The sequence below is a fragment of the Hemiscyllium ocellatum genome, chromosome 3 (genome assembly GCF_020745735.1).
Source record: "Hemiscyllium ocellatum isolate sHemOce1 chromosome 3, sHemOce1.pat.X.cur, whole genome shotgun sequence".
In the NCBI taxonomy this organism is placed as follows: domain Eukaryota; kingdom Metazoa; phylum Chordata; class Chondrichthyes; order Orectolobiformes; family Hemiscylliidae; genus Hemiscyllium; species Hemiscyllium ocellatum.
In genome coordinates, this window is record NC_083403.1 from 90,346,707 (window position 1) to 90,369,613 (window position 22,907).

General features: G+C 44.1%; 1 protein-coding gene across 4 annotated transcripts in view; it reads right to left on the reverse strand.

Annotated features, from left to right (window-relative positions):
• znf512 (zinc finger protein 512) overlaps positions 1-22,907 on the reverse strand; it is a 70,056-nt gene that overhangs the window by 22,932 nt on the left and 24,217 nt on the right. For 2 of the 4 annotated variants that reach the window (XM_060851816.1, XM_060851799.1), the window contains exons 6-8: positions 18,877-18,954; positions 11,882-11,998; positions 3,677-3,801 (exon numbers count right to left, since the gene is read on the reverse strand). In XM_060851816.1, coding sequence (XP_060707799.1) covers positions 3,677-3,801; positions 11,882-11,998; positions 18,877-18,954 — 320 coding nt within the window. Of the gene's footprint in view, positions 1-3,676; positions 3,802-11,881; positions 11,999-18,876; positions 18,958-22,907 lie in introns of all 4 variants that reach the window. The other 2 variants (XM_060851806.1, XM_060851798.1) reach the window with 1 other exon arrangement.

The following is a 22,907-nucleotide window of genomic DNA, read 5'->3' on the forward strand; positions in this document are numbered from 1 at the left end:
TTTTGTGTCATCCGCAAACTTGCTTACCCAGCTTTCAAGCCCTTCCTCTTGATCATTTATAAAGATAACAAAAAGCAATGGTCCCAAAACAGATCCTTGTGGTACACCGCTAGTAACTGCACTCCAAGATGAACATAGTCCATCAACTACTACCCTCTGTCTCCTTCCAGCCAGCCGATTCCTAATCCAAACCTCTAATGTATCCTCAATGCCATACCTCCGTAGTTTTAGCATTAGCCTACCATGGGGAACCTTATCGAACGCCTTACTAAAATCCATACACACAACATCTATTGCTTTACCCTCGTCCACTTCCTTAGTCACCTTCTCAAAGAACTCAATAAGGTTTGTGAGGCACGACCTGCCCTTCACAAAACCATGCTGGCTATCCTTGATCACGTTATTCCTATCCAGATGTTCATAAATCTTATCCCTTACCATTCTCTCTAAGACTTTGCCCACCACTGAAGTCAGACTCACTGGCCTATAGTTACTAGGGCTATCCCTACTCCCTTTCTTGAACAAGGGGACCACATTCGCTATCCTCCAGTCCTCTGGTACTATTCCCGTTGACAATGACGACATACAAATCCAGGCCAATGGCTCTGCTATCTCCTCCCTAGCTTCCCATAGGATCCTAGGGTAAATGCCATCAGGCCAAGGAGACTTATCTATTTTCATCCTCTCCAATATTCCCAGAACCTCTTCCCTGCATATTTCCAGGCCATCCATTCTAATCATTTGTGACTCCATATTCACATCAGCAACAGTGTCCTGTTCCTGAGTGAATACTGATGAAAAGTATTGATTTAGTGTCTCTCCAATCTCCTCCGCCTCCACACACAACTTCCCACTACTATCCTTGACTGGACCGATACCTACCCTAGTCATCCTTTTATTCCTGACATACCTATAGAAAGCCTTTGGGTTTTCCCTAATCCTACCAGCTAAAGACTTTTCATGTCCCCTTCTCGCTTCTCTTAGCTCTCTCTTTAGATCCTTCCTGGCTACCTTATAACTCTCTATCGCCCCAACTGAACCTTCACGCCTCATCTTTACATATGCCACCTTCTTCCCTTTCACAAGGGATTCCAATTCCTTACTAAACCACGGCTGCCTCACAAGGCCCTTTACACCATGCCTGACTGGTACATACTTATCGAGGACACGTAGTAGCTGCTCCTTGAACAATCCCCACATCTCATTAGTGTTCTTCTCTTGAAGCCTGTTTTTCCAATCCACACATCCTAAGTCATGCCTCACTGCATCATAATTTCCCTGCCCCCAGCTATAACTCTTGCCCTGCGGCGCACACTTATCCCTCTCCATCACTAAAGTAAAAGTCACCGAGTTGTGGTCACTGTCCCCGAAGTGCTCACCTACCTCCAAGTCTAACACCTAGCCTGGTTCATTACCTAGAACCAAATCCAGTATAGCCTCACCTCTTGTTGGCCTGTCTACATATTGTGTCAGGAAACCCTCCTGCACACATTGGACAAACACCGACCCATCTAATGAACTCGAGCTATAGCTCTCCCAGTCAATATCTGGGAAGTTAAAGTCCCCCATAACAACCACCCTGCTACCTTCACTCTTTTCCTGAATCATCCTCGCAATATTATCCTCTACTTCTCTAGGACTATTAGGAGGCCTGTAGAAAACACCTAACAGGGTGACCTCACCATTCCTATTTCTAACCTCAGCCCAAACTACCTCAGATGGCAAGTCCTCTTTCATCGTCCATTCCACTGCTGTAATACTATCTTTGACAAGTAATGCCACACCTCCCCCTTTTTTACCCCCATGTCTGATCCTACTAAAACATTTAAACCCTGGAACCTGCAACAGCCATTCTTGTCCCTGTTCTACCCACGTCTCTGTAATGGCCACAACATCGAAGTCCCAGGTACCAACCCACGCTGCAAGTTCACCTACCTTATTTCTTATACTTCTGGCATTGAAGTATACACACTTCAATCCACCCTTCTGTTTACAGGCACCCTCCTTCGAGATCGCTGCATTATTCATAACCTCCCTACACTCAAGGTCCTGTACCCTAAAGCTACAGTCCAGGTTCCCAGGCGGAGTTAGTTTAAACCCTCCCAAAGAGCACTAGCAAACCTCCCCCCAAGGATACTGGTGCCCCTCAGGTTCAGGTGTAGACCATCCTTTTTATAGAGGTCCCACCTTCCCCAGAAAGAACCCCAGTTGTCCAGAAACCGGAATCCCTCCCTCCTGCACCATCCCTGTAGCCACGCATTTAACTGCTCTCTCTCCCTATTCCTCGACTCTCTATCACGTGGCACGGGTAACAAACCAGAGACTACAACTCTGTTTGTCCTAACTCTGAGCTTCCAACCTAGCTCCCTAAAAGCCTGTCTGACATCCTCACCCCTCTTCCTACCTATATCGTTGGTGCCAACGTGGACCACGATCTGGGGCTGCTCCCCCTCCCCCTTAAGGACCCGGAAAACACAATCAGCGACATCACGTACCCTTGCACCTGGGAGGCAACATACCAAACGTGAGTCACTGTCGCCTCCACAAAACCGTCTGTCTGTACCCCTCACTATCGAGTCCCCAAGAACTATCGCTCTACCTTTCTCCACCCTTCCCTTCTGAGCAATGGGGCCAGGCTCCGTGCCAGAGGCCTGAACCTCGTTGCTTGCCCCTGGTAAGTCATCCCCCCCACAAGTATCCAAAACGGTATACTTGTTCTTGAGGGGAATGACCGCAGGGGGTCCCTGCACTGGCTTCCTCCTCCCACTCCCCCTCACTGTCACCCATCTATCTTGAACTTTCGGAGTAACTACTTCCCTAAAGCTCTGATCTATGACCCTCTCTGCCTCCCGAATGATCCGCAGTTCATCCAAATCCAGCTCCAGTTCCCTAACACGGGCTTGGAGGAGCTGGAGATGGGTGCACTTCTTGCAAGTGTACTCAGCAGGGACGCTAATGGCTTCCCTCACCTCATACATGTTGCAAGAGGAACATTGCACTGCCTGCACTGCCATCCCTCTAAAAAGCTAGCTTTCTTTAAAAAAAAACTAAATGTAAAGAAAGCAAACAAGCAAAACGCAGCACTTACCTGCTTGCCGCAACGGGTCTTATTATTTAGGTTAGAGGAGGAGGGCGGGTGGGAGGCTCTTCTGCTGAAGTGCCTCGGGTTACTCGCCTGCGCGTTTAAATAGAGAAAAAACCCTACCCAGGTAACCTAGCAACACAAGCCTCCGGGTCTACCCGGTGTTTTTTTTAAAAAAACTTTTTAAATTTTTAGTTTAAAAAAGTTAAAAAAAGTTAAGTCCTGGAACTTACAACTTAAATTTTTAGTTTTTAAAACAAAATAAGAAAATAAGAAAAACTAAGAACTGGAACTCACCCTGGACTTCGAACCGGACAAACAGTCGTCACGTGATCCTCCGAGAAACTGAGGCCTACAGCTCGCCTGCGCGTTTAAATAGAGAAAAAACCCTACCCAGGTAACCTAGCAACACAAGCCTCCGGGTCTACCCGGCGTTTTTTTAAAAAAAACTTTTTAAATTTTTAGTTTAAAAAAGTTAAAAAAAAGTTAAGTCCTGGAACTTACAACTTAAATTTTTAGTTTTTAAAACTGGGATATGACATAACTTAATTTCAATTCTTTCGGGAGACCTTACACCATGAAATTAATAGACACCTCTTTGCAGTTTGCCATATGTTTTTTCAATCCTTCTACTGTCTTCCTCATGACAGCCTTACAAGTGGGACATGTAATCTTTCCTTTTTCCAGAATTTCCAGATACCAGTGCTCCTCGCGACTTCCTGCAAAAGAAATATGATTACACTTGAAACTCTGAATAGCTAAGATATGAAGTATTACTGAATTCTGCTCAACTGTTAATAGTTCTCATGATTCCCTCATTAAAACAAAGCCACTGGGTTTCTTTTCACTGCTGGACATTTTCCTTAAAACTTCAACTCCAACAAATGTGAAAAAGGAAATGGACTTTTAATGCATAAAAATTAAGATTACTTGGTTGAGTGAAGTGCAAAACTCATAGCTCAGCTTTCCTGCAATTAAATGTTTCACATGTGATAAACAGGAATGTGAAAGGGGAGGAGGAGGTACATTACAGATTAAGGGGAATATCACAGCTGTACAAAGATAGGACCTCTCAGAGGGCTCATCCACAGTGGCAATAAAGGTAGAACCTAAAAATAAGAATGGGGCAATCACTATGATGGGGTTATACTAAGGCTGTTCAATAGCCAGCAGGAAATAGAGGTACAGATATCTAAGCAGAAAATGTTAAAACAACAAGGTTGTTGTAGTGGGTGATTTTACTTTCCCCATTATTAACTGGTTTACTGGTGCTCCCTTAGTTGAAGGAGCTTAGATTGGGCAGAATTTGTTAGATGTATCGAGGAGGCATTCTTGAAATACTATGTAGGTAGGTCAACTAGAGAAGAGCTGAAAATGTGTTGCTGGAAAAGTGCAGCAGGTCAGGCAGCATCCAAGGAGCAGGAGAATCAACATTTTGGGCATGAGCCCTTTTCCAGCAACACATTTTCAGCTATGATCTCCAGCATCTGCAATCCTCACTTTCCCCAACTAGAGAAGAGGCCTTACTTTACCTTATATTGGGTAATAAGCCTGGTCGAGTGAATGAAGTTCAGTCAGGGAACATTTTGGGAACAGTGGTCATAATTCCTTAAGTTTTAAGATAGTTACAGATAAGGATTAGATTGGGTCCTCTGATGAAAATGTGAAACGGGGAGAAGGCTAATCATAGCAGTATTAGGCAGGAACTGGAAAAGTTGAATTGGGAGCAGTTGTTTGAAGGCAAATTCATATCTGATATGTGGCAATATTTTAAAAGTCAGTTGACCAGAGGTCAGGACCAGCATGTTTCTGTGAGGTTAAAAGATAAGAATTGCAATGTTCAGGAACCTTGAATGATGAGAAATTTTGCAAGTTTAAATAGAAAGAGGGAAACATATCTAAGGTTTAGGAAACCAAAATCAAACAAGACTCTTATTTGATATTCACTTAAGCAGAAAAGATCGTAAACAAGAAATTAGGAGGACTGGAAGGGGCCATGAACTGTCTTTGGCAAGTGGGAGTAAGGAGACTTCAAAGGCATTTATCCATTTATTAGGAGCAAGACAGTAACTAGGGAAAGGGTAAGTCTACTCAAGGACAAAGGACAGAATTTATGTTTGGAGCCAGAGGAACAGAAACAGATGTGAACAGTTTTAAGCCTTGCAGCCTTGCTGTAAATCTACAGTAGTGGGTTGTTTCTTGATTATATGTTTTATTGAGATATATCTCTCAATTAACCTTAAAAATATAAGCCATAAGTATTAAGTTAGCCTCGAGCAAGGTTTTATAGAGGAATAAAACGGTGCTATTTTCCCGGTCGGGAGATTGGAAGAAGCAAAAATGGCCTTTAATAGTGATATGCTCTTGTCAGATAGGGGAGTTTAGGGAGCGTTGATTAGATTCCCTACAAAGTGGAAACAGTTCGACCCAACCAGTCCACACCAACCCTCCAAAGAGAAACCCACCCAGACCCATTTCCCTCTGACTAATGCACCTAACATTATGGGCAATTTAGCATGGCCAATTCACCTGATCTGCACACCTTTGGACTGTGGGAGGAAACCGCAGCACCCAGAGGAAACACAGAGAGAATATGTAAACTCCACACAGTCGCCTGAGGTTGGAGTCGAATCTGGGATCCTGGTGCTGTGAGGCGGCAGTGCTAACCACTGAGCCATTGTGCTGCCTAGATTAAAAATAAAATGCAGACCTGAGGATTATATCTGCAATAAATGCCATTGTTTGAGAATCCTATCAGATTGCACAGATTGTTTGGAGTGACAGAGGTAATGAGGAATTTACAAGAGCTAGGGGGTGTGATGAACGGGAGTTGAAAGGAAGGGAGAAAAGTTGCAGACACAGTCATATAGATGGATTAATTCCAGGAAAGGTAAGCGAGGTAAGCAGGTAGTGCAGGATTCTTCTGTGGCTATCACCATCTCAAACAGATACAGTGTTTTGGAAAATGTAGGGTGGATGATGGAATCTCAGGAGAATGTAGCATGAACAGCCAGGTTTCTGGTATCAAGACTGGCTCTAAGGCAATGAGGGGTACGTCGAATTCCAAGAGATAGATTGTGTTAGGTACTCTCTAGTCCGAGGCATAGTCAGACATTTCTGTGGCCAGCAGTGAAAAATCAGAATGGTGTGTTGCCTGCCTGGTGCCAGGATCAAGGTTGTCTCAGAGAGTATGCAGAATGTTCTCAACAGGGAGAGGGCCCAACAGGAGGTCATTGTACATGTTGGAATCAACAACATAGGAAGGGAAAAGGATGAGACTCTGAAGGGAGAATATAGAGAGTTAGACAGGCATTTAAAAAGGAGGTCCTCGAGAGTAGTAATATCTGGACTGCTCCCAGTGCTATGAGCCAGTGACGGTAGGAATAGGAGGATAGAGCAGATGAATGCGTGACAGAGGAGCTGGTGTAAGGAGTCATAGAGATGTACAGCATGGAAACAGACCCTTCGGTCCAACCCATCCGTACCGACCAGACATCCCAACCCAATCTAGTCCCACCTGCCAGCACCTGGCCCATATCCCTCAAAACCCTTACTATTCATATATCCATCCAAATGCTTCTTTAAATGTTGCAATTGTACCAGCCTCCACCACATCCTCTGGCAGCTCATTCCATACACGTACCACCCTGTGTGTGAAAAAGTTGCCCCTTAGGTCTCTTTCATATCTTTTCCCTCTCACCCTAAACCTATGCCCTCTAGTTCTGGACTCCCCGACCCCAGGGAAAAGACTTGGTCTACTTATCCTATCCATGCCCTTCATAATTTTGTAAACCTCTATCAGGTCACCCCTCAACCTCCGACGCTCCAGGGAAAACAGCCCCAGCCTGTTCACCCTCTCCCTGTAGCTCAGATCCTCCAACCTTGGCAACGTCCTTGTAAATCTTTTCTGAACCCGTTCAAGTTTCACAACATCTTTCCGATAGGAAGGAGACCAGAATTGCACGCAATTTTCTAACAGTGGCCTAACCAATATCCCGTACAGCCGCAACATGACCTCCTAACTCCTGTACTCAATATTCTGACCAATAAAGGAGAGCATACCAAACGCCTTCTTCACCATCCTATCTACCTGCGACTCCACTTTCAAGGAGCTATGAACCTGCACTCCAAGGTCTCTTTGTTCAGCAACACTCCCTAGGACCTTACCATTAAGTGTATAAGATTTGCTTTCCCAAAATGTAGCACCTCGCATTTATCTGAATTAAACTCCATTTGCCACTTCTCAGCCCATTGGCCCATCTGGTCAAGATCCTGTTGCAATCTGAGGTAATCCTCTTCACTGTCCACTACGCCTCCAATTTTGGTGTGATCTGCAAACTTACTAACTTTACCTCTTATGCTCGCATCCAAATCATTTATATAAACGACAAAAATTAGAGGGCCCAACACCGATCCTTGTGGCACTCCACTGGTCAAAGGCCTCCAGTCTGAAAAACAACCCTCCACCACCACTCTGTCTTCTACCTTTGAGCCAGTTCTGTATCCAAATGGATAGTTCTCCCTGCATTCCATGAGATCTAGACTTGCTAATCAGTCTCCCATGGGGAACCTTGTCGAATGCCTTACTGAAGTCCATATAGATCACATCTACTGCTCTGCCCTCATCAATCTTCTTTGTTACTTCTTCAAAAAACTCAATCAAGTTTGTGAGACATGATTTCCCATGCACAAAGCCATGGTGACTATCCCGAATCAGTTCTTGCCTTTCCAAATAAATGTACATCCTGTCCCTCAGGATTCCCTCCAACAACTTGCCCACCACCGAGGTCAGGCTCACCAGTCTTTAGTTCCTAGCCTTGACTTTACCACCGTTCTTAAACAGTGGCACCATGTTTGCCAACCTCCAGTCTTCTGGCACCTCACCTATGACTATCGATGATACAAATATCTCTGCAAGAGGCCTAGCAATCACTTCTCTAGCTTCCCACAGAGTTGTCGTGTACACCTGATCAGGTCCTGGGGATTTATCCATTTCTTTTAACCATTTCTAGACATCCAGCACTTCCTCCTTTGTAATCTGGACAATTTGAAAGATGTCACTATCTATTTCCCTACAGTTTATATCTTCCATATCCTTCTCCACAGTAAATACTGATGCAAAATATTCATTTATTATCTCCCCCATTTTCTGTGGCTCCACACAAAGGCCACCTTGCTGATCTTTGAGGGGCCCTATTTCTCTCCCTAGTTACCCTTTTGTCCTTAATATATTTGGAAAAACCCTTTGGATTCTCCTTAATTCTATTTGTCAAAGCTATCTCATGTCCCCATTTTGCCCTCCTGATTTCCATCTGAAGCATACTCCTACTTTCTTTATACTCTTCTAAGGATTCACTCAATCTACCCTGTCTATACCTGACATATGCCTCCTTCTTTTTCTTAACCAAACCCTCAATTTCTTTAGTCATCCAGCATTCCCAGTACCTACCAGCCTTCCGTATCACCCTGACAGGAATATACTTTCTCTGGATTCTTGTTATCTCATTTCTGAAGGCTTCCCATTTTCCAGTCTTCCCTTTATCTGCGAACATCTGCCTCGAATCAGCTTTTGAAAGGTCTTGCCTAATACCGTCAAAATTGGCCTTTCTCCAAGTTAGGACTTCAACTTTTAGATCTGGTACATCCTTTTCCATCACTATTTTAAAACAAATAGAATTATGGTCGCTGGCCCCAAAGTGCTCCCCCACTGACGCCTCAGTCACCTGCCCTGCCTTACCTCCCAAGAGTAGGTCAAGTTTTGCACCTCCTCTAGTAGGTACATCCACATACTGAAACAGAAAATTGTCTTGTATACACTTAAGAAATTCCTCTCCATCTAAACATTTAACACTATGGCAGTCCCAGTCGATGTTTGGAAAGTTAAAATCCCCTACCATAACTGCCGTATTACTCTTACAGATAGCTGAGATCTCCTTACAAGTTTGTTTCTAAATTTCCGTCTGACTATTGGGGGATCCATAATACAATCCCAATACGGTGATCATCCCTTTCTTATTTCTCAGTTCCACCCAAATAACTTACCTGGATGTATTTCCGGGAATATCCTCCCTCAGCAAGCTGTAATGCTATCCCTTGTAAAAATGCCACTCCCCCTCCTCTCAGGCCTCCCTTACTTTCCTTGCTGTAGCATTTGTATCCTGGAACATTAAGCTGCCAGTCCTATCTATGCCTGAGCCACATTACTGTAATTACTATGGTATCCCAGTCCCATGTTCCTAACCATGCCCTGAGTTCATCTGCCTTCCCTGTTTGGCCCCTTGCACTGAAATAAATGCAGTTTAATTTATTAGTCCTACCTTGTCCCTGCCTGCCCTGACTGTTTGACTCACTTCTGTTCTCAGCTGTACTCGTCTCAGATCGATCTCTTTCCTCACTATCTCCCTGGGTCCCACCCTCCTACCTCACTAGTTTAAATCCTCCCAAGCAGTTCTAGCAAATTTCCCTGCCAGTATATTAGTCCCCTTCCAATTTAGGTGCAAACCATCCTTCTTGTACAGGTCACAATGATTCACACTTCTGGATCACTGGAATTTCTTCTAGGGTAGAACTGACCTGTACAAAAAGGACAGATTGCACCAGAATTGGAAGGGGATTAATGTGTTGTTAAACTTGTCAGGATTGGGGGGCGGGGGGGCGCCTAACAGTGAAGGCAGATGAACTCAGGGCATGGTTAGGAACATGGGACTAGGATATCATAGCAATTACAGTAATGTGGCTCAGGGATAGATAGGACTGGCAGCTTAATGTTCCAGGATACAAATGCTGCAGCAAAGAAAGAAAGGGAGGCCAGAGAGGAGGGGGAGTGGCATTGTTGATAAGCGATTATATTTCAGCTCACTGTAATAGACAGGATAGATCGAATGAATCCTTAGAAGAGTTTAAAGGCAGTCGGAGTATACTTAAGAGAGAAATCAGGAGGGAAAAAAGGGGACATAAGAGAGCTTTGGCAAATATAGTTAAGGAAAATCCAAAGAGTCTTTACAAATACATTCAGGACAAAAAGGTAACAAGGGAGAGAATCGGGCCGCTCAAAGATCAGCAAGGCTTTGTGTGGAGCTGCAGAAGATGGGGTGAGATACTAAATGAGCATCATGCATCAGTGTTTACTGTGGAGAAGGACATAGAATGTAGGGAAATAGATAGCGACATCTTGAAAATGTCCATTTTACAGAGGAGAGTGTGCTGAATGTCTTGAAACGCATAAAAGTGGATAAATCCCCCAAGGACCCGATCAGGTGTAGCCTTGAACTCTGTGGGAAGATAGGGAAGTGATTGCTGGGCCCTTTGCTGAGATATTTGTATCATCGATAGTCACAGGTGAGATGCCAGAAGACTGGAGGTTGGTTAATGTGGTGCCACAATTTAAGAAAGATGCTAGGAACAAGCCAGGGAATTATATACCGGTGAGCCTCTCATCAGTGGTGGACAAGTTGCTGGAGGGAATCCTGAGGAACAGGATTTATATGTATTTGGAAAGGCAAGGACTGATTTGGGATAGTCAACATGGCTTTGTGCCTGGGAAATCATGTCAGAACAAAGAAATGAACTGAGAAGATTGTAGAAGCCATTAGTTTGTTCACCTTTATATTATCCTGAGCAGGTCCTTACCCAATTAGAGGAAGAGTTGATAATCCCAGCTCACAGGTGACCTTTTAAACAGGCAGAGCACAGCCTCATCATGCACTATGAAACCAGTGACAATAGGCCCTTCACAAATAGGCATGTGCTTTTTATTTGCTTCTTCAGCTATTTCTCATTACAAGAGAAAAAAAAGCACGGTTAAAAAAATAGGGTAAGAACAAAACCAATAAACCGATAGAAGGTCAGGAAACCAATAATCGCTCATTTTGATCCTTCATGACATACACAAACACTTTCACCCTTCTCCCACACCAGAAACGTTACTTGGAATATCACCAACCATGACAAGGAGATCTGGCCTACAACTCGGCTTCAATCTATTCAAGCAAAGGCTTGAACTGCTGCCAAGGGACACTTATTCCCTCTCACATACTCCTTATATCAAGAATTCTTGGTAAATCCAAGAAGCTGCCTGTGTATCAAATCAAAAGAGCACTCACAGCCAGGCATGATAGTGTACAATCTTGAGTTGAAATTAGAAATACCAGAATTATTTTCACTGGACAAAGAAGTTGGAGAATATTTAACAATTTTAAAACAATGAAAGATTTTGATAGAATATCTGGAGAGTCAGCATAGAGAGGTTATCAAATTAAAGTATTAAGATAATGAGTGTAGGAAAAAACAGCATTATATGGATGTTGACAGAACGTGACATGGTTTGGAACAGGGACTGGTTGAGGCATCAACCATAGCATATTAAGAGATGCAAAGCTAAAAGGGAAGCAGTGCATGAGTTTTGGTTTGCACTGGTTTAGAGCTGTGCAAGCAGCATGGATCAAATCTTTTTGTGCTGTAGATTTCTGTGAATCAATCTACTGGATCAGACAAAAAATTCAAAAAAAATGTTGACAATCAGGTTACCTAGCTCAGCTAGCAAAAGATGAATTGATTAAGCCTTTTAAATTCAATGAAGTATAGTCAAAACATTAGAATGTTCATCTCCAGCAATAATTATAGATGAAGCATGATGCTGGTTACACCTCACATCATACAGTTGGAATACAGTAGTAAAGAAATCTAAACTGTCCATAAGCATCCCGGTTAATCTGTATGTAGTAGTACAAATAAGTTTTTTTTAAAATTAAAACTCTGCCAAGGCAGGTTATGTTCAGCTTAGCAGCATTTACCTCATACCTGCTGGATACGAAGGGGGATCCTTTCTCACATACCGACAGCGATTTCTGGATTTTGGTTGTTGTGCTTTGGTATTGACTTTAAAGGATTTTCTCTTTTTAGCATGCTTATTTGTTACTGTAAATAAGAAGTACCATAAATTGAAACAGTAATATGTATCCAAACTCAGTTTTCTAAACTAAAAGAAAGGTACATGTTATGTACTTCACACAGAAGTATATGCCATTATGGGTGGCGTGATAGCTCCGTAGTTAGCACTGCTGTCTCATAGCGCCAGGGACCCAGGTTTGGTTCCAGCCTGTGTGGAATTTACCCATTCTCAGTGGCTGTATGGGTTTCCTCTGGTTCTCCTCAGGGATGTGCAGGCTAGGTAGATTAGCCATGGAAAATGCGGGTTTGGTACATTTTGGCGCAGCCGTATGGGCAACGGCATTTTGATGCCAACCCTATTTGGTGCCAGTCCATTTGGCGACGGACATTTTGGTACTAAGAACATTTCTTTATTTGTAAATCTGTCTGTATGGACAGCTTTAGTGTAACAAAATTACAATATATCTGTTATATAACCATCTGTTATGTTGAATAACCATGCATGTTTATTGAATGGTGTAGATAAGTTTAATTTCAACATAAATATACTACATGTACATATGAACATATAATTGCATGCATTTTTTTGTACTCAGTGTGTTCATATATAGTAGTTGAGCATGCAGCCTCGAAAAGACCAATAGGTGTGTTGCTGTTTGCACTTCCTTTGTATTCCTTTGTATAAATTGAACTAGTACATATTTGGAAACAGGAAAACTAGCTCTCTCCTCGTTTAGCTGTTTATTCAGGTTACAGTTAGTCCTTAGCCTCAGTTGAGTTAACTGCGGGTGAACTGCCATAAGTGTTTCGTTCTTTTGCCATCTTTTATATTTTTTAATCGTTTTATCCATATGGTGGCTGAGGAGATATTAACAAAACGCGGTAAAGAAAAATTTGCGCATAATGGATTCCTCTACGTCTTTGACAAAACAAGCAAAGTTGACAGCGACTTGAAATTTTGGCGCTGTGAGCAAAAAAATCGGTGCAAAGCACAGCTCCATACTAAAGCTGGAGAGGTGGTGAGGGAGCTGAACAGCCATTCGCATGAAGCTTCTGCTGCACAATTAGAGGTTACACTTGTGAAAATTAAAATAAAAAAACTCTTAAGTCACCAACTATAGTCGTTAATGAATGTTTGACAGACATATCACAAGCTAGTCTAGCTGTCATTCCTAATATGTCTGCTTTGAGGAAAATAATACGCTGAAAGTGTAATTCAGTGATGAACACCCTCACCAATCCAACTGATTTGCAACAATTATTTGTGCCAGAATGCTACAGAAAATATGTCCCTCAACTAGGTGTGGAAGAAAATTTTTTACTGTGTGATAACGGACCAGGTCCCGACCAGATGTTAATCTTCGGAAGACAGAGCTGGCTCCTACACTTAGTGACGTCTGATATGTGGTTTGCCGATGGCACATTCAGTATTTCTCCCAGTCTCTTTTCTCAGATTTATGTAATTCTGGCAAAAAAAACACGGAGGTGTTCATCCTATAGTGTATGCTCTTTTGCCCAACAAGCAACGCATCACATACGTGAGAACGTTCGAGTTATCGAAAGAAATGGAACCCAATTTGAAACCCACTTCAATCGTCTGCGATTTTGAACAAGCTGCACACAGTGCTATGAAGGATATATTCCCTGATGTTCAAATAAAAGGATTTTTTTTTCATTTAGCTCAAAATATGCAAAAGCATTTAGCTAGATTGGGGTTCACTAGTTTGTATAACACTGATCCTGATTTTGGGTTAAAAGCTAGAATGATTATTGCCCTTGCTTTTGTACCTTTGAACAAGATTGATGATGAATATCTGGATGCTCTAGCGACCGAACTGCCGCAAGAACTTCAAGATTTACTCAACTGATTTGAAGATACGTATGTTGGCTGTCAGAACAGACGAGGAAATGCAAGACGAACTCCTCTATTTCTCCATGAGATTTGGAACCTTCATCAGAGAACATTAAACGGGTACTTGAGGAGCCTTGCTCATAATTACTAAATGATCTAAATAAAGCTACATTACAGTTTTTAGTGGTTAACAGATTTAATGTTTTTAGTGATTAACAGATTTAATGTTTTTATTTTTCAATAAAGTTACAGTTTTAAAACCTTTTAAAGTTCTATCTTTGAATGATGATGAATCAATCAACGTTTTTTTTCCTTGCGGCAAAACATCCGTTGCCAAATTGGCTCACGCCAAATCAGCTGGCGCCCAAATGGCCGTGCCAAAATGCCGGCGCTCAAGCTGCTGCAATCAGCTGGCGCCCAAACTGCCGTGCCAAAACGCTAGCACCCAATCGTCCCATTCTGGGGAAAATGCAGAGTTACAGGAATAGGATAACCGGAAGTGGGGGGATGTGGAATCTGGGTGGCAAACTCTTTGGAGGATTGGTGTAATCTTGATGGGTCAAATGGCCTGCCTGCTTCCACACAATAGGGATTCCGATTTTAGTTGCATATGTAGCACTAAAAGGGACCGGAGCATTGCTCAAGCATCACAAGATGTCTGACTACCCACTTAGTCAATCAATCTTATTTGGCAGTTAATACGGTTTGTAATGCAGAGACACGCCAACAACATGGGTTCAACTTCCACACTAGCTATGGTTAACATGAAGACTGCTTCTTCTCAACTTCTCACTGCAGCCGAAGAATGACAACTTTTGGCTCAAACCACTCACCGGTCAGTTGTCTTTTTTAACACAGCGGTAGGACTACAGCAACTTTACTTTTAATGCCGCTTACATCAATATAAATGACAAAAGGCAGTGGATCCAGCATTCAGCCTTGCACAACGACACTAGTCACAGGCCTCAGGTCTCCAGTCTGAAACACATCCCTCTAACAGCACCCTCTCTCCAACTTTCAAGTCAAATTTTGCTAGTTCTCCTGTATTCAATGTGATTTAACCTTGCTAACCATTCTACCATCAGGAGTCTTGTTACACACCTCACTGAAGTCCATACAGATCAGGTTTCTCTTCGTAATTTTTGACAACCTCTTTGATCCTGAAAATTTTTGTTTACAAGTGTGGAATCTTATTTCAATAGAATAAGAAGTAGAATTTATTCTAAACTCTTCTATTTCAATCCAACAGATCTTTCTTAATCCTTATTTAATGTTCTGTCCGTGATTTTAATCTAATTTGTAATTGCTGACCTAAACACTAGGCTCAGTGAGAGTTCTCCAATCTGACTAGTGTGTGGCTTAGCAATACATCAAAGCTCATCCACCACAAATCCTCTGTAGATGGTGCCCCTGATGATAGCAACTCTGCATTCGAAAGCCCAGAAAACCTGTCGGCAGTTAGTGCAATGAATTGTATGTACTGTTCCTTCACTGTTGAATGCAAAATCCAGGCACATCTTCAGTTAGAGCACTCTAGCCATTTGCTTCAGGGCTCAGATACATAATTCAGTCTCCTGTTTGAAGTCAAATAAATCAATTGTATTCTTGCACTTATTTTCAAAACATATTTCTGGCATTTTTTCAGTCATGTGTCTCCCAACATTTTTGGGACAAAAGTTTTCATGTCTACATTGCAAATAAAACATTTCCAAGCACAGGTGTGATAAGTTTAAAGAATATACCAACTGTGTTTTGGTGAAACTCATTTCTCCCTTTCTCAAAATTCTAGGGAATAAAAACGTTGTTCCCAGGTTAGCTATTGTATGGCCGAGATGCATAATCATGTTTTGTCCAATCTGATTTATTAAATATGTTTTAACTGCAATATCAGAAGGGCACAGTGTCCACTGGAGCAACAAGACATCTTCAATTTATCATACCAGTCACCTTGTGGCCTAACATTACAATTAGAACAAATTAAAATATGCTTTGTGGCTATTTCAGTCTGGATTCAGTCCCTCAAATTAATTTCACATCAGCCAGTTATAAGTATGTCCCTTCACACTTGATTTGATTTGAATCCCAGTATCAGGGCGAAAGGGCTCGTGCTAACCCACCAAGTCAAAATTCATAAATAATAGTTGGTCTATACAATGTACTTCATATCACAAAATAAACTTTAGATGATTAAATTAAGTAAATATTTACTTAATTTAATGAAAAATACCTATCCCTGAAGTTGGAGATGAGAAGACTGAAAATCCAACATAGACAAACAGGAGGCTGGAAGAACACAGCAAGCTAGGCAGCATCAGGAGGTGGACAGGTCAACGTTTTGGGTCAGGACCCTTCGTCAGGATTGAGAAGGGGAAAGGGAGCTCAGAAATAAATAGTGGGATGGGGTAGAGCTGGGGGAAAGGTAGATGGGATAGGTGGTAGATGGTAGATAGGTGGATGCAGGTGGGAGTTATTGTGATAGATCAGTGGGAAGAATGGAGCAGATAGTTAGGAAAGAAAAATGGTCAGATAAAGGTCATGTCAAAGAAGCGGGGAGGAGAGTAAGGGCTGGAGATGGGATTAGGTTAGGGGTGGGGTGATAGTGAAGCAGTGAGGTGAGAGGCAGAAGGAAAGGGAGGAAACAGGGCTGGGAAGGGAGCTGGGGATGGCGGGTAAGGTTATTTGAAGTTGGAGAACTCAAATGTTACATACTCTGGGCTGTAGGCTGCCCAGACAGAAGAGGAAGTGTTGTTCCTCCAATTTGCAGTCTGTTCACTGCAGCAATGGAGGAGGCCAAGGATGGACATGTCAAAGGGGAAGTGGGAGAGGGAATGGAAAAGAGCAGTGACCAGGGGTGTCAGGCTGGGTCCTTAGGGCCCAATAACAATCCTTAGTGAAACACAGTCACTGAATCTACATTTGGTCTAACCAATGTAGTGAAGACCACATCGGGAGCACCGGATGCAGCAGACTAGTTGGAGGAGATGCAGGAGAACCTCAGGTCTTACCTGGAAGGTCTGTTTGAGGCCCTAGATGGTGGTGAGCCAGGTAGTGTACAGGCAAGTGATGTATCTTTTTCGGTTACAGGGAAGATGCTGGATGGGTTAGTGGGTAGTGTGGGTGAACCAAGCAGTGACAAAGAATTACGGTCCTTGCAGAAGCCAGAGAGGGGTGAGGAGAGGAAGATGTTCTGGGTGATAGCGTCTAATTGGGGTTGGAGGAAGTGTTTGAAGTTAATACTTGGATGTGGACGCTGGTGGGGTGGAAAGTGAGGATAAGGACAACCTTATCTTTATGATGTTTGGTGGGGGGAGGTTTAGAGCATTGGAGCAGGGAATGGAAGAGGTGCGATGGAAGGCTGTCTGGATGACAGCATGCGGAAAAAGAACATTGTTGGAAGTAAAATTACATCTGGGATGCTTGGGATTTATCATAAATGTTAATCTATAAATTGTCAGGATAGAAACAGACAGGGCAAGAAAGGGGAGGGAGGCGTCTGAATGGACCAAGTGAATTTGAAGGTGTGGTGGAAGTTGTCGACACAGTTGATTAACTAATTCAGTTCAGCCTGCAGCACCAACAGTCATCGATGTAGTGGCAGAACAGTTGGGGAACAGTACCTGCATACTTACTGAAGAGGCAACGTTCAACATGACCAACAAATAGGCAGACGTAGCTGGGGCAAGTGCCCATGGCTATCCCCCTGGATTTAGAGAAAGTGTGAAGAATTGAATTGGAGGGGAGATCACTGGAGGTGATATCACTGGAGGTGATGAGGTCATAGACAGAATGAGACATAATGGCTTGATGAGCCATGGTGGGGTTATGGTGTCGGAGAACCGGTGTTTGGTCTCTACGACGTAGAGGTCTATCCACCACCCTGCCATTATCAGTAGGTTTGATAGTGAAATTGGGATTGGTGCAGAGAGAGTGCTGCATGTTCGGAGGGGGCGAGATTGAGGAGAGATGGAGAAATCAAGGTGTTTGATGTCACATCAGTAGTCAACAATAAAAAGAACTATAGTGTGTAAGAGGCCAGAAGTGGATGTCCAAGAGGAAATTAGAGGTGGGAGAAGGGGTCTTTGGAGCGTGGTTGGAAATCTTTATTGAAGAAAGCGGTACGAAAGTGGAGGTGGCGGAAAAAGAGCTCCACGTTGTGGCGGACATGGAACCCACTGAGGTGGGGGTGGAGGGGCATGAATATGAGTCTTTTACTGAGGATAGACCATTTGGCCTCAGAGTTGAAGGCCAGAGCGGCTGGTGAATATGCAGCAAGGCTCAGAGGTAGGGTTTGCGGTGGGGGTGAAAATCTCGAGGAGGTTAAAAGGAGGGTAGGTGGGAAATTAGGCCAATTACTTGATGAAAACAAACAAACATACATTCCGGGTAAATGGCCAGCGTACAGATATTAAAGCAACATCTGAGTTAGATTTGTACTCTCCATTATTCAGGTTTGCATTGGACATAAACCCGGTTCTATTCAATTGAAAACCATTTTGTTTCCAAACATTCCAATTTGTATCCAAAAATTCTATGTTTATCAGAGGTTGCACATTTCCATGGCAATTTCCTCAGTGTAGCCACAAACTTTATAAAGATTATACCACTCATCCAGGATAGAGTTTTTATATTTCCCTAGAAGGCATCTTTAGAAACCTTTTACTGATGGCTTGTTTCCATGAAACATGCCCCTCCAGTTATATTGGCAACCACAATAAAGAAAATGGTAGTCTGGATAGTTAATTTCTTTTACACATACAGGTGATAAGTTATAATAACGACAAAATCTGTAACTTATCACATCATTCTTTTGCCAGATCCTTGTCTTAAATTGTGAAATGGGGCAAATATAATTTTAAAGGAGTTGTAATTGCGTATTACGCAGCACAGATCATCAGTTTTAGTTTGAGAAGCATATATCCAGATGGGATCCAAAAGTAAACAAGAAAACTACTTGTCGTGTTTAAAAAATAAAGAACAACCTAGAGCAGAGCAAGATTCATATACAAGATAGTAGGCTTTAAGCTCCTCAGAAAACATGCCAAAAATTCTGTACCTGTAAGTTTTCTTCCTTTCCTGGGGAATTCAGTGTCAACAGCATCCATTTTCCTCTTCTTTTGCGCAGGTTTGGTCACTACTGAGAAAGATTACCAGATTAACTTTTGAACAATTTTGTAGTTTTGCAAAAGAATACTTCAAATCTACAAATGGGCTAAGACAACAGAATACAAATATACAACTGATGTTCCACTCCCCAAAGCCTGTCCACAAGCTACATGACACAAGTCAGGAGTGTGATGGAATACTCCCCATTTGCCTGGATGAGTCCAGTAAAAAGTGAGGTCTGCAGATGCTGGAGATCAGAGCTGAAAATGTGTTGCTGGTTAAAGCGCAACAGGTCAGGCAGCATCCAAGGAACAGGAAATTCGACGTTTCAGGCACAAGCCCTTCATCAGGAATGAGGAAAGGGTGTCCAACAGGCTAAGATAAAAGATAGGGAGGAGGGACTTGGGGGAGGAGCGATGGAGATGTGATAGGTGGAAGGAGGTCAAGGTGAGGATGATAGGCCGGAGTGGAGTGGGGGTGGAGAGGTCAGGAAGAAAATTGCAGGTTAGGAGGGCGGTGCTGAGTTCAAGGGAATCGACTGAGACAAGGTGGGGGGAGGGGAAATGAGGAAACTGGAGAAATCTGAGTTCATCCCTTGTGGTTGGAGGGTTCCCAGGCAGAAGATGAGGCGCTGTTCCTCCAACCGTCGTGTTGTTATGTTCTGGCGATGGAAGAGTCCAAGAACCTGCATGTCCTTGGTGGAGTGGGAGGGAGAGTTAAAGTGTTGAGCCACGGGGTGGTTGGGTTGGTTGGTCCGGACGTCCCAGAGGTGTTCCCTGAAGCGTTCCGCAAGTAGGCGGCCCGTCTCCCCAATATAGAGGAGGCCACATCGGGTGCAGCGGATGCAATAGATGATGTATGTGGAGGTGCAGCTGAATTTGTGGCGGATATGGAAGGATCCCTTGGGGCCTTGGAGAGAGGTAAGGGAGGAGGTGTGGGCGCACGTTTTGCATTTCCTGCGGTTGCAGGGGAAGGTGCCGAGAGTGGAGGTTGGGTTGGTGGGGGGGGTGTGGACCTGACGAGGGAGTCACGAAGGGAGTGGTCTTTGCAGAACGCTGATAGGGGAGGGGAGGGAAATATATCCCTGGTGGTGGGGTCCGTTTGGAGGTGGCGGAAATGACGGTGGATGATACGCTGTATACGGAGGTTGGTGGGGTGGTAGGTGAGAACCAGTGGCGTTCTGTCCTGGTGGCGGTTGGAGGGGCGGAGCTCAAGGGCGGAGGAGCAGGAAGTGGAGGAGACGCGGTGGAGGGCATCGTCGATCACGCCTGGGGGGAATTTCGGGCGACCGAATCAACACAGACATCTACTATAAACCGACTGACTCCCACAGCTACCTGGACTACACCTCCTCCCACCCTGCCCCCTGTAAAAACGCCATCCCATATTCCCAATTCCTTCGTCTCCGCCGCATCTGCTCCCAGGAGGACCAGTTCCAGTACCGTACAGCCCAGATGGCCTCCTTCTTCAAAGACCGCAGACTCCCCCCAGACGTGATCGGCGATGCCCACCACTGCATCTCCCTCACTTCCCGCTCCTCCGCCCTTGAGCCCCGCCTCTCCAACCGCCACCAGGACAGAACGCCACTGGTTCTCACCTACCACCCCACCAACCTCCGTATACAGCGTATCATCCACCGTCATTTCCGCCACCTCCAAACGGACCCCACCACCAGGGATATATTTCCCTCCCCTCCCCTATCAGCGTTCTGCAAAGACCACTCCCTTCATGACTCCCTCGTCAGGTCCACACCCCCCACCAACTCAACCTCCACTCCCGGCACCTTCCCCTGCAACCGCAGGAAATGCAAAACGTGCGCCCACACCTCCTCCCTTACCTCTCTCCAAGGCCCCAAGGGATCCTTCCATATCCGCCACAAATTCAGCTGCACCTCCACATACATCATCTATTGCATCCGCTGCACCCGATGTGGCCTCCTCTATATTGGGGAGACGGGCCGCCTAATTGCGGAACGCTTCAGGGAACACCTCTGGGACGCCCGGACCAACCAACCCAACCACCCCGTGGCTCAACACTTTAACTCTCCCTCCCACTCCACCAAGGACATGCAGGTTCTTGGACTCCTCCATCGCCAGAACATAACAACACGACGGTTGGAGGAACAGCGCCTCATCTTCTGCCTGGGAACCCTCCAACCAAAAGGGATGAACTCAGATTTCTCCAGTTTCCTCATTTCCCCTCCCCCACCTTGTCTCAGTCGATTCCCTTGAACTCAGCACTGCCCTCCTAACCAGCAATTTTCTTCCTGACCTCTCCACCCCCACTCCACTCCGGCCTATCACCCTCACCTTGACCTCCTTCCACCTATCACATCTCCATCGCCCCTCCCCCAAGTCCCTCCTCCCTATCTTTTATCTTAGCCTGTTGGACACACTTTCCTCATTCCTGATGAAGGGCTTGTGCCCGAAACGTCGAATTTCCTGTTCCTTGGATGCTGCCTGACCTGCTGCGCTTTAACCAGCAACACATTTTCAGCCCTGGATGAGTCCAGTTCCAACAACACAGAAAAAACTTAACACCATCCAAGAAAAGACATCCCACTAATTGGCATCTCATCATTTATTCCCTTCACCACTGATCCACAGTTGCTGTTGTGTGCACCATCTACAAGATGTACCGTAATAACTCAGTGGCTGGCACTGCTGTCTCACAGCGCCAGGGACCCGCCTGGGTTCAATTCCCGCCTAAGGCAACTATCTGTGTCTGTATGGGTTTGCTCCAGGTGCTCTAGTTTCCTCCTACAGTCCAAAGATGTGCAGGTCAGGTGAATTGGCGATGTTAAATTGCCCGTAGTGTTAGATGCATTAGTCAGGGGTGAATGTAGGGAAATGGGTCTGGGTGGGTTGCTCTTCGGAGGGTCGTTGTGGACTTGTTGGGCTGAAGGGCCTGTTTCCACACTGTAGGAATTCTAATCTAATCTAATGCTACTCCAATACTCACAATGTCTACCCTCTAGAAGGACAGGTCAGCAGATGCATTGGAACAGTATCATCTACTAGCTTTCCACCAAGTCACATTCGAAGTCAGAATGCTGTTCCTTTGACTACAATTGGCTCAAAATTCTGAGACATCTATTGTTGGAGCCTCTACATTCTCAGGACAAGAAGGCAGTTTAGCACCACACGCTCCAGCTCTAGTAGGGATGGGCCTAGGCTAACAATGCTCAGATCCGATGTGCAAATAAAAAGAATGCGGTTTTATACATAACCTTCACAATTAAGTTAAACATTCATGACCAGAAAATTTACTTATTCAAATTTAGCACATATCATACAAAATCAATACTACGCAGGACTTTAGGTCATGAGCAGGAGCAACTAAGTTTTGCAGCATTCGCTTGGAGTCATTTGTGCTTAAAGACTGCAAAGCAGAAGAGACACAGAAAATCAAATAATTCGGTCAAGTATACACCAGCTGATGCAAAGTTAAAATTGCTCTGCTCAGCTTGGATAAATTGTTTTAGCTTCAACTTTCAAGAATGTATGAACTCGCATTTATAAAACACCTTTTACAAGCTTATGACTTCCTAAAGCATTTTATTCCAATAAAATTCTGTTGTAATGTAGGAACCATGAGTGTAGCCCTTCTCTATCACACCAAACATGCCATCATCCTTCCCACATCAGCAGCTGGTACAAAACTTTCAGCAGATTTAGAACAGAATCCCTACAGTGTGGAAACAGGCCCTTTGGTCCAACAAGTCCACACCATATTCTTCTTAAACAGGTCAAATGTTAAAAGCATTTCACTGAAACAACACATTGCTGCACTACCGAACAAAACAACTCACCTACAATAATGACTTCCTGTTGTTATGCAGACCTGTCAGTGACAGTGTACTGGGTTCCACGAGGGGGGTGCACATAGAGGAGAGGGGAGGGCACATCTCAGGTTGCCATGATGGGTTGGTGGAGGTGATAGCTGGTGGGGTTGTTATGAAGATGTAGCTGTACTTTAAGA